General features: G+C 51.4%; 1 protein-coding gene across 10 annotated transcripts in view; it reads left to right on the top strand.

Annotated features, from left to right (window-relative positions):
- Positions 1-12,536, top strand: part of DIP2C (disco interacting protein 2 homolog C) — a 246,481-nt gene that overhangs the window by 218,188 nt on the left and 15,757 nt on the right. For all 10 annotated transcript variants that reach the window (XM_072955125.1, XM_072955127.1, XM_072955128.1 and 7 more), the window contains one exon: positions 9,509-9,570. In XM_072955125.1, the coding sequence (XP_072811226.1) occupies positions 9,509-9,570 (62 nt within the window). The remainder of the gene's footprint in view (positions 1-9,508; positions 9,571-12,536) is intronic.

Raw genomic sequence — 12,536 nt, forward strand, 5'->3', positions numbered from 1 at the left:
TAATTCCATCTGTCCAGGGATCATCACCATTAATCCCTTGATGTAAAAAAAATCAAAAATAAAAATGCTGAGATACTCCCTAAATTCCAAACCCTGTACCTAAGTGTTTAAAGGCACTGAGAAGTTGACACCGTGTCCTCGTGGAACACCAGAACTACCAGTGTGTGTGGAGTCAGCGAGCGGCCTGTTTGCTTTAGCTGATTTGCTGTTGCCTGAGGATGCTTTCCCAGCAGGGCTGTCTGACATCCTCACTCGGGGCCCTTGACTGGACGCTGAGCCCACTGCTCAGAGAAGGCAGGCAGGTGCGCAAGGGATGACGCTGTCCAACGAGGAGTGGACTTCGGCCCAGCGGCGTGCAGCTTCCAGGCTGCACTCTAAGGGCCGTGTTTCGTGGCGTCCGTGGGTACTGCTCTGGGAGTGGTCCCTGGTCTTTGGGGAAGCGCAGGTCACACAGGCGGCAGGTGGTTGTGACTGCACTGAAACGTGTCCGATGCATGAGGTTGTGCAGTTACACGGAGATAAATACAGAGTTTGTTTTCACTTCCCAGAATACTCTTCATCGATGGGTCTTCTCCAGCCTGGAGCATCTCTCACTCCCCTCTGGGCAGTTTCACACTGAAGGACATTCTCTACCTTAGACTCCTTCCTGCTGCGGCTTCCATAGCGTGGGGCCTGTCTTCTCAGTGACCCACATGTCAGTCAGAGTCCTAATGTGCAGGCAGCAGAAGCCTTCCTTGGCGATTATGGAAAGGCATTCATTAAGACGTCATCGGTTTGTTCCCAGAAGCACGGAGGGGCTTGGGGACCAAGTGGAGGAGACCGCAGCAGGGAGCAGCCTGGGCCCAGCTTGCCCTCCCGAGGACAGACGCCAGCACGTGGGAGTCTGCACCACTGTGCCGACCCAGCTGGCCCCGGGCCCCTCCACTGACTCCACGTCCCAGCCTAGACCCTGCTGCAGATACGTCCACCGCCAAGGGCGAGAGCACTTTGCTTCCTTGTGCCATGAATGGACACAGGTCCCTGGCAGGCTGGTAACCCACACACTGGCCGCCAGGAAAGCTGGACAGGAGAGAGGCGGGCGTTGTCAGTTTCTCCGGGGCACAGGGATTTTGTATCCACCAGGCCCCAGAAGTGGAGGACGTCCCCAAATACAGGAAAAGGGTTCTGACGCCTGGTGGCCAAAAAGGAGTGGCCAGTGGCCACTTTAGCCCATCCGTTTGGCTGCCGACACCAGCACATGCTCCTCACCCAATTCTCACACGCTGCCCTGCCTCCCCCACGGGGACCCCACCACAGTGCCGCTTTCAGACTCTTACTGCCAACACTGTGCCCTCCCTGTGTCCAGAAGAGGCTAGCTGAGGCCTCTGCAGCCACCATGACCAGAGCCAGGGCCAGGGTTTCCGTCACTGACGTGTAAGCCGGAGACCAGGCGTGTGTCACGTGCCAGGCCTGCCCGGGGTGACGCACATCTCTGCATCTGAATATTCAGGAACTTCAGAAACAACCACGGAGAGTTTGGGCCGCTAGTGGACTGGGGTGCTGAACTCACAAGTCTCTTAGTCAGATGTTCCTTTGCTTTGGGTTGTGCCACTCTTCAGGCTTTCATGTTGTCCTGCGGGTCAGTGGACCCAGAAACAAGCCTTCGGGGCCTCTTTCTTGATGGGTCAGAGAGTGAAGAGCTGGGCCTGCAGCGTATGGTCTCTTCACAGGGACTCGGCTCTGTTGAAGCAGAAACAGACAGCGTGTAAATGAACGCACGAGGTTGTGTTCCCGGAAGACTTCATAGAAACCTCTGTGAAAGTGATTAATTAACCGTTTTGCTAGGGCATGGCCTGGACCTCTGCAGAGTCTAGTTCAGCGAACGGGCTGGGTTTCCTCCGCCTGTGGCTCCAAGCAAACCGACTCGTCAGTTTCAGATCCCTGTTTCCCTGACAACATGTGCTGCAGCCACTCCTGCTACCAATTTCTAAATCAGTCGAGGTGCCAACCACAGAAACCAGCTTAGTTTGATTTTAGCAAGAAATGCTTTTATTAAAAAAGATTCTGGACTTCTAGTTTTGATTAGGATGCATAAGTCATAAGAGACTATTTTTCCAATCCAAACTATTGAAGCAATCTGGTTAATACACAAAATCATAGTTTTTAAAATCCATCAGAAAGCTAAGATTCAAAGAAATCTCAGAGAACTAAATTCTCCTCCAGGGAAAAGCAATTGTTTTCACTCTCCAGGGGTGCAGGAACCAACCACACTTCCTGGAGAACCTGAACGGTGGTGCCCAGCTTGGTGGGGAGGGTGAGGATCCCAGGGGTCCCCGGCGCAGCCGTTCTGCGACCCACCCCTGACTCTCCACGGGCCTCCCCTGCTCTGGAGGGCAGCACCGGGAGCCAGAAGCAGGCCAGGGGAGCTGAGGGATTCTGTCGGCAGGCTGAGGAAGTGGAAGCACTTCCTCAGTGACTGGAAGGAAGCTGAGACCCCTCTCCAGGCAGCCCCGGATCGCTGGGCGCACCGTCCTCGCACTCCAGAGATGGAGGGGGACAGGAAGGCTGAGTACATCTCTCTGAGGCCCCAGGGCCTTCACCAAGGGCGGTGTCTGCCTTCCAAGGAGGTCAGGCAGCAGAACGGAGAGAAGGAGAAGCAGCCAGCCATGCAGAGAGCTGGCGGCCAGTCTGACGAGCAGAAAGGGGCTTCACACGGTTTGGAAAGCAGGTCTCCAGGCTGTGAAGCACAGAGAGGGATCCAGAGTCCTGACCGCGCCCGCAGGGACGGGAGGCCCGCGTGAGTGAAGTCCAAGTAATGTCGCCACCAAGCCCAGACCAAGCTCACCCAGAGCACAGGCTCCCTCAGACCCACACAGGGGCCTGACAGAAGGAAGGGTGCCCTTTTCCAGACGACTCTGAAGTCGTCTTTACTTCCGTCTCTACTGTGCTTTTAAATCAAACCCTAAAAGACATGCAAAGAAGAAAGAAAGGGTGATCCATGGCCATGAGAGGAGGGGTCAACAGAGTTGGTAGAAGAGACACGGGAATTGTCAGGGGCTTTAAAGTAGCGGGGATAAACACGTTAAGTGCTCTAGTTGGAAAGATGTACACCTCGCGTAGAGAGATGAGGAATACCCGAGAAAGACAGAAACCGTAAAAAGAACCAAGTGGAAAGGCTAGAAATGAAAACCACAGTGTTAGGGATAAAAATTCTTCATGGTTTAATAGCAGATTGAATGCAAAAAGAAAAAAGATCAGTGAGTGAACTTGAAGTCCAATCAACAGAAATTACCTAAACTGAAGCACAAGAGCAAGAATGAAAATAAAATAGGCTGTCTCTGGGATCTGTGAGACAGCATCAGTTTGCTCACGTGCATGAACAGGAGTCCCAGAAGGAGGGTGAGAGAAGATGGGGCGGAAGACACAGCAGCCAAGACTGATGAGAGAGACCAACCCACGGATTCAAGAATCTCAGTGAACTCCAGGCAGAGGAGCTAAAAACACACCAATAGACATGTCACCAAAGGCTGAGAGCCACCAAGAGGCAGTCTTAAAGCAGCTACAAATAAAGATGCATTACATACGGGGGGCAGTAATAAAAACGACGCTGAGCTGACAGCAGATGTCGTGGGAGCCAGAACACAGTGGGATGGTGTGTTCAGGACACTGAAAGAACTGCTTATCAAGCAGAAATATCTTCAAAAAGGAAGACAAAACCAGGTATTTGTAGACAGAGCAAAGCTGAGAGAATTCACCGTCAGCAGACGTGCACTGTGAGGAATGATGGTGGGATGGGGCTACAGTTCGTAGGAAGAGATGAGGAGTATAGATAAGTGAATACTTAAAAGTTTCTTTAAGGACTGTTACCTACTGAAAGCAAAAACAGTAATAGTTGAGGCGTTTATAGCGTATATAGAAGTAACATGAAATGACAACTTTAAAGAGCAGGAGGGGGAAGCAGATGGAAATACTCTGCTGTAAGATTTTCCCATTGTTCATAAAGCACAATGTTACTTAAAGGTGGAATGTGTTAAATGATGCAAATTCTGTGTCAGCCACTAAAAAATGCACGCAAAGAAGGTTAATAGAGGAGATAAAATGTTATACTGAAAATATTCTGTTCCTGAAAAAATATGCAGAAGTGAAGAACAAAAACAAAAGGGATAAATAAAAAACAGTCAAGCGTGTCATTAATTACATTAAAAGTAAATGTGCTAATAAGCACACCAGTTAAAAGGCATAGATTGTCAGCCTGACTACAGATCAGTAGTTACCGTGCAGTCCCAGTCAGAATTACAGCAGGCTTTCCTGTAAAAGTGGGTGAGAGAATTCTGAAGTTCTTAATGGAATTTCAAAGGAAATAGAATAACCAATTTTGAAAAAGAACGTTGAAGAACTTAGACACCTGATTTCCACACTCAGTATAAGCTCTGGTCATCGAGACAATATGAAGAGAGACCAATACAGAAAAACAGCAAAACTGAAGGAAAAAAAGAATCCAGAGATAGACACATCATGACACCAAGTTCATTCAGTAGCTGAAGAAAAGGTTTTTTGACAAATAGTTTTGAAACAACTGAAGATTAAAGGGGAAATAAGTAACCTCAATCCCTTCCTCATTCAGTACACAAAAATTAATTCTAGATGGACTGTAGACCTAAGTGTCTATGACAAAAATTCCAGAATAAAGCTCATAGAAAAAACTATAAGAGGAATATATGTGACCTTGGTTAGGCAAAAATCTCTTAGGATACAGAAAAGCACCATAGAAGAAAAACAAAAGTTAGACTTCGTCAAAGTTAAAATTAATTTTAATGTACCTAAGATTAATAGGAAAATTACAGACTGGGAAAATATATTTGTCATACTATATCTGACAGAGGACTTCTATCCAGAATATATAAAGAACTACAATAGAAGGAAAACCTAATGAAAAAATATGGATGAAAGACTTGGATGGACGTTGCACAGAAGAGACACAGACGACCAGTAAGTGCGTGAAGTGCTGCCCGGCATCGTGACTCATCAGGAAAATGGTAAGTACAGCCACGTGGGGTGCTCGCTTCAGCAGCACGCACACCCACACTGAGCGAGGCGGAGGGGGCACACGTGGCCCCAGAGCAAGGATGCACGCAGGTTCCTGAGAGTTCACAATCTGAGCAGTTCCCTAAGGTCCTTCCACTCTGCCGGTTAGTTCCACGGGAATGACGTGCGTCAGAGCACAGCGTGTGGTACCCAGTGTTGAGACAGTGATCTTCACTCCAAAAAATACATGGTGATTCCGTTTCTCACTTTCTAGAGCAACTAAAATCAAAAAGGCTGACAAAACTAAATACAAATGAGGGTATGAGCAGCACGAACCCTTACGCGTTGTGATGGGAGAGCAGTTCAGTTTCTCATAGTTCAGTGTGCTGTGACCCAGCCCTGTGAACCTACATGTCTAGGCATGTACTCAAATTAAAACATGTCTACAGGCATATTTGTTGCAGTTACAAAAGAAGAAGCTGTTGATAGAAGCTTTTTTATAATGGCCTCAACCCGGAAGTAATGCAGATTGATGTCCAACACCAGCAGTAGGGATGAACAGACTGTGATGTGCAAGTGTAACAGGTACTTGTCAGAACCTAAAGGGACCTGCTGCTGCTGCAAACAGGAACGTGGATGAATAGTGAAAGCACTGTGTTCGGTGAGCGAAGACAGACACGCCTTGTACTGCTGCATCTACGTGAAGCCTGAGAGTAGGTTGAACTCTTGTGCTAGAAATCAGGGGATGTGGGGATGGACTGACCCACTCACTACCAGGGTGAAGGAGTTTTTATATGCTGTTTGGAGTGGTAGTTACATGTAAGTATACAGGTGTCAAAATGCATCTAAGTGAACACTTAAAGCCTGTGTATTGTGCGTAAGTTAAGCCTCAGTTAAAATATTGAAAAGAGTATTATTAACACACACATCTGCTAGGAAGACTGACGGATGTGGCTTGGGGCCCTGTAGGCAGAAACACTGGTTGAAGTTCAGCTGCCGAAGAGGCCCATCGCTGAACCCCGTTGCCGTGCCCACTCTGAGCGTAGCTCCCCGGAGTCCAGTGCTGCAGAGCTGCCTCCTGTGGCCCGAGTTGTGGGGAACCACCTCGACTCCTCAGACACCCAGCACGACATCAGTGCTTCGGACTTGTCTCGACATCGCACGTTTCCACTTGGCACGTGCTACTTAGGTTCAGAGAGTCAGGTGCTGACGCCCGATCGTGCTGATGCTGTGGTGGGCGAACTGCTGGGTGGAAGAGCACCACTCAGCTGAAGGGTTCAAACAAGAACTGCGCTGGGTTGTCCATGCTGTGTTCGGGACATGAGTCCACGTATCTACAGCTGGAGGTTAAACATAACTCGTTTGTTTACTAAGTCCTCGGTACCTAACTCTTTTATAACAGTAAGAAAAAAAATGACTTTTACTGTGTGTCCATGTGCAACGTTTTTATTATACAGTTGAACTTCAAAAGTTAATCCTCTTTTCTAGTTAATATGATTTGCAGTATCAAACATGTTTGTCTTCATTTCTGATAAGCTTTGGTTGGAACAGGTGTCTTTGCTTTCCTGCTCATCGTTTCTGCAAGTACTGGGGAGCATTATGGATCTCCTTATTTAAAGAAATTCCAGCTTACATTCTTTGGCAAAGTGAAGATTTTATTAAATGTGTGCTCCCTGCTATGTGCCTTGAAATCTCAGATTTTTGTACCTTGGATTTTTGAAACTTGGAAACACCTTGTGCATCAGCTGTTCGCATTCCCTTACAGGTGCAGCTCCTCCGTGCGTCTGCAAGATGGGAGATGCGTTCCCAATCACGTGTATTTTTTCTTGATACTGCCTTGAGTCATTATAGTAAATTTGTGAATTAAGATAATTTAGAGAGAACATGGATTAATTTTGCTCCAGTTAACATTTGGGATTCAAGGACTAGTGAGGGAAATTATGTCAATCACTGCATTCAGCTTGAAGAGGCCCAGTGAAAGTCCTGTGTGCCTCTGAGGTGCACACACCTTTCCTGGCCCCGTTGTTCTCTTTCCTGGAGACCTGCCTCAGTTTCCCAAACCCACAGATGCCGAGAGCAGTGGCCGTGGTTAACCATGGGGAAGGGGTGTCACAGAGAGGGGGGCGAGTCGTAGCTTTCATAGTGCCTCCAAGTTGAGTGATGGTAGTTTTTCAGTCTGGCCGTGTTTATTCCCAAACTGCAGCCTTGGGAAACCAAGTTAAGACTCCTTTTTCGTTGCTGCCACTGTCATCTCTGGAGCCCACCTGGTGACTGCGATTGCAGGGTGGGGCAGCACAGGGCTGTACTCACAGGACTGTGCCCGTGCAGCGCCTCCAGCTGGTTCTAGGTTCCTAGGAGCACCTGGGAAAGATACCTAGTCACCTGGGGACAGTACACCGCATCAGAGGAGCTCACCCAGGTTGCTTTCTGGAGTCTTCCCACTGTGCCCCTGTAGACGGTTCGGCAGGTAGAGGTGGGCACCAGGACGGTGGGAGAGGAGAGGAGAGGAGAGAGGGTCTTGGGGACAGAGTGGTGGGGTGACACTCCCTCTGCACACTGCTGAGCTGGGCCGTCTCTGAGCGGGGTTTGGATCGTGCTTCACACAGCCTTTGGCCTCTTTTCTTGTCCTAGTCTTGTGGACGAGTAGGGCTAGACACCCCGATTTCAGGTCCACAAGTTTCCAGGCTCCCCTTCGTTACTGTGCTGAGAAACTTGAAACCTTCTCAATGAGGACCACTCAGCAGATTTAGCCAATGAAAGTCATGCTCACCACTTTCTCAGAAAAGAAACTAAAGGAAAGTACCACAGGACCAGCCCCACTGACCGTGTGTGTCAGAGACATTCGCTCAGGTCCACGTGTCCCTGCCTGGCCATCCGTTTCTCTCTCCTGTCGCTCTGTGGACATGTGGACATCTTTTCAGATTTTTTTTAGCCTTTAGTGGTACAGTGATTGATTTTAACAATTCCCATATTTGGCATTGTTTTTGATCTTCTTTTTACTTTGTTCCCTGCTTTTTGCATTCTCCCCCCACCCCCCTTCTTCACCCCACTTTGATTGTCGGGTGTGTGTTTGTGTGTCTGTGTGTCCCTGATTTTCCGTGTTCGTCGGTCTGGTGTTCTCTCCCTTCCCGGCTCCCTCCTCCTGCCGCTGTAGCCCCACCGGCTGTGGACGCTGGCTGAGCAGGTAGGGATTTCCGCTCACCCACACCGGTGCCTGCCCACCACCGGCTCCGACCCTGGCCCCGGGAGTGAGTGCAGAGACTGGCTGGGCTTCCCCACCTGCAGCCAGGAGGGCTGACGGCCAGCGTGATGTCCACTCTCAGACTTCGTCTGACGCCTCGCATCTGTGGCAAACGCTGTGCTTCTGTTGTACACGATCAGTGGTGTCTTGGCCAGTTTGCAGTCATCTCTGTTTCACTCCATTTTCCACTTCTAGTGACCCGCTTCCTGGTTTGTGTTTTTGATTGGCCTCTTTGGGTATGCACTTTGCATCACTCCGCACTCAGAGCTGGTCTGCAGCACAGCTCCACTGACAGGCACAGGTCAGCGAGGACGCGGTGGCCTCACTGCAGGGCAGCCCCGTCCTCCAGGCTGACTGCATGTGCTTTCTCGGGGGGGGGACTCCTGGGTGGCCTAGTATGTTGTGATGAAGGCGTCTTTATTTTTATGTTTTTCTTATATTTAAACATGCCTTTGGTACAAGATTAAGATTCTCTCCTGAGGAACTTTAGTGTAGTCCTTCAAATAAACTCTCAGTCTCCGTTATTTTTTGGCACAGTTTTGTTAGCTTCCATCTTTTTCTACCCAAGGTTTGGCGTTACCTGCCCAAGAAATTCACATAGAATTTTGGTTGGTAATGTAGCTTTAAAGCCATGGTTCTTCGTGAATAGAGATCACTGTCCAGAAGTCAGCCCGTCCTGTGTTTTGAAGGGGTTTGCAGCGCCAAGGTGAGGTTCTGGACTCCTTGTTAAATAAGTAGGGGCTCGGACCACAGGGCGCGGCCGAGGCAGCCAGTGGTGAACACAGTCTCCCTGACCTGCCCCCTCGCTGGAGGCAAGCTGAGGCACACGGAGAACCAGGAGGACCGGCAGTACTTTCTCTCCCTCCTTATCCTGTCGGCTCACGTCACGAGTTCTGCTCCAACGTGTCGAGGTCTAAGCGTTCACCTTTCAGGACGCGTGTGGTGAAGCACCTCTCAGCCGTGAGGCCTCGTGTCCTCAGCGGCCTGCTTTTGCCAGACGCTGCCTCAGCAGTGCCAGCCTTTTATTAGGCAAGATGCCCCTTTCCGATTTTCGTAGACGTGACTGAGAGGCAAGCTGTGGGAAAGGCCAGCATTAATAACACGCTCCTGTCAGTTAGGTTATCCGTTGAGAGGTGCGGTTTTACTGCTTTGGGTTTGGTTCGGTTTCAGACGTTACCGGAGAAATGCTCCCCAGCCAGGGGAACGTGCAGACACAGCTCTCAGGGCAAACGTGGGTTAACCGCACCGTGTCCTTGCTTGCAGGGGACCTCGGGGCCCGACCCGACCACCGTCTACGTGGACATGCGCGCTCTGAGACACGACAGGTACTGTGGTTTTGTGTTTGTGGCCCCAGCATCAGAGAGGAGTGCGGGACGGTCTGCTCCAGGCTGGGTGGTCCGGGGAGTGGGCTTCCCCGGCGCTCACGCCCCGGGGGGCACCCGCCCTGCTCTGAGGGTGGATGGAAGGGTCGGCCCAGAGCCGCCACACCCAGGCCGCGTGTCCTCACGGTCTGCCCGGGAGACTGTCCTTCTCTTCAGCATTTCAGTCAGGCATCGCTTTGCACCTCATGAAATACCAACACTCAGCCCACGTTTCTTTGTGTGAATTGAAATGTTCTGTCAAGGTATTTCCACGAAAAACCACAATGCAGGTCAGGGTGCCTTTCTGTGCAGCTTCCTCAGCAGCCTGAGGGGATGTTGCTGGTGGGTGTGTGTCAGTTTCACCTCAAGGAAGGGAAGTTGGGAGGGTGAGGGCTCTTCCGAGGAGCTTCTGCCCCAGCAAGGGGCTCCCCCTGGTTCCTGAAGGGCAGAGAAAATCCTGCATTTTCCTACAGACGCCCCACTGATGAGGCCACTTCTCTGGTGTGGATGTGGAGATGTCCCTCCACTGACGTTTCTGTGGCACGACTGGCGAGGGTGGAGGTGCTGGTGGACATTTGGACGGCCAGACTCCGTGCTTCCGTCCACACTTCCTCACGTGGTGCCTCCCAGCACAAGAGGGTGGGGGAGAGTGGTCGTGAGCTGCGGTGGGGAAACCGGTAGACCCCGGCCAGCCCAGCTGGCGTGCTCTGCGATGGGCCTGAGTCCCCTGTGATGACCACGTCCTGGGACGTGACCTGGGCCTCCCAGAACCCCACGAGGCCCGTGTGGGCGTGCAAAGCAGCCTCCTTCCTGAGAGGACAGTGTGGGAGGGACATCGGGGCACACGGACCTAGGAAGAGCGTCACGTGATCTGACCCGGGGCACCTACAGGACATGTTGCCTCAAAACCGTCAAGGTTGTCAAAAAGGGGCGTCAGCTGAGGAGGTCTCTTGGGGGGAGAGGAGGACACATGGTCCTGAGGCAAAAGCTGAGAAACAGGACTGACCCTGACCCGTGGGCCGTGAGGACCGCCCCACGTTGACCCTGTGGGGTAGTGCTGTGAGATGCAGTTAACGCCACATGCAGGGAGTCCTCACTGTCTGAACAGGTCTTCTGTGAGCCTCACACGCTTCCAAAAATGGTCTGTTGATGGGAAGGAAAAGCCAAGGAGGTCTGAAAACGGAAGCTTTTTCTGAGTTTACTGTGAGTGAATTTCCCATCACAAGCTTACTAATGGATGGGAAGCGTGAAGAGTTGACCCCACTATTGCTGCGGGAGTAGGACCTCGGGTCACATCTTCGTCGGGACTCGCCCTCAGGGACCCGAGGGCCGCCGGGCTGCGTGGTCCTGGCTGGGAGCCTGTGGGCACGTCCAGAAGAGGCGTGAGGAGAGGGCAGCCTGGGCAGTCCTGGACGTGGCTGCGCCCCAGGGCATCCACCAACAGGGTCCCCTTCAGCCGGAGGAAGGAAAGGAGAAAAGGCTCACAGAGTCTGGACTTGAGGGGGTGGTGGGGAAGAAGCTGCTGGTTTGTGGCTCGGGAGGAGAAGGCCGCGTGAGCGCGCGGGCGTCCGGCCGGCCAGCGCCGCTGCGGGCTCTCCTCGCTGCTTTGGGCGGCACGTGACGGCAGCTTTTGCTCAGCGCCTCCCTTGGAAACTGCAGTGCCCTGCGGTGTGTTTTGTTGTCTTGCTCCAGTTTGGGATGGTATTTAAGTAGGATTTTTTTCCTTATGTTTCTAGCGATTTTTTTCTTTTATATGTTTGACTAGCAGCAAAGGAAATAGCCAGATGTTAAAGTCCAGACTTTGACAGTAAAATGTATCTCATTCCTCTTCTCTCTTTGCCTTAGCTGTCATGAAGCTGAGAATTAAATTCAGTCTCAGCAGCTGGATTAACTGACCTCAGTCTTTGAAATACTCCAATACATCCCATCTCTTGGGATTTTTTAAATGTGTTCAGATGTACTTGTTATGTTGGATCTCTTGGATGCTTCAGGTTATTTTGGGAAGAAGATGTAGTTTAAATGTGTAATTGAGACTCTCGGTGGGGGATGTGAATGAAATGGGTGACAGGGTCGAAAGGAGGAAGCCCCTGGTTATGAGATAACCAAGCCTTAACAGCACCGTGCGACATGTCTGCCGGCTGCTAAGAAGAGGGCAGCGTCCTCGTCACAGGAGGAAAAGAAGAACGTTTATGAACGTGTGACGGCAGGAGGTGACCAGGCTCACCGTGGGGACCACTCGGGGGGGCTGCACACACCGGGTCCTTGTCACGTGCACCTGACACTGCTGTTACACCTCAGTTCTTAAAAATGGAAGAGAAAGAAGACAAAAGACAGAAGCGCTGGGAGCAAAACCCCGGGTGGGTGGAGGGCAGCGCGGGCTCGGGGAGGCCGTGTGGCGGGGATGGAGCGCTGGCCCCAGCCCGGAGCCGCAGCACTGCAGCCTGTCCCGCTGTGAGCGCGTGCGCGGGAGGATCTTTCGGGCAGTGGCTGGCTCAGAGTTAGCACTGAATACACGTTTGCCGTTTGAGGAAAAAGGAAAATAACGTGCTCAGAAGAAGCAGAAATCGAATGCTGTGAACAGCGTCCCTGTTTAGCTCTAGAATTACTGAATAATAAGCCGTTCCTCAGAATTTCTATGGACGTTCTTTGTAGTCACTGAGCTGGTGTCATCTACGCCTGGGAACTGAGAGAGAAAAACCTGAAGTCAGTGTCATACTTGAAGGAATAACTGCCCCCCACCTCCCGGGACATGCTGCGTTCCTGCCGCTGCACAGGTCATGTCCCTGCTGAGCCGTGCCGCGTCAGACCCGTCCCCCTGCCACCCGGCAGCGAACACTCGTCCTGAGCAGAAGAAACGAAGCCCGCTGGCCCCTCAGCAGCGCGTCTGCGCTGCCTGGGCCCCTCTGTGACGGTGGACGGCCCCCTGCCTG

Source organism: Vicugna pacos, chromosome 35 (genome assembly GCF_048564905.1).
Source record: "Vicugna pacos chromosome 35, VicPac4, whole genome shotgun sequence".
NCBI lineage: Eukaryota > Metazoa > Chordata > Mammalia > Artiodactyla > Camelidae > Vicugna > Vicugna pacos.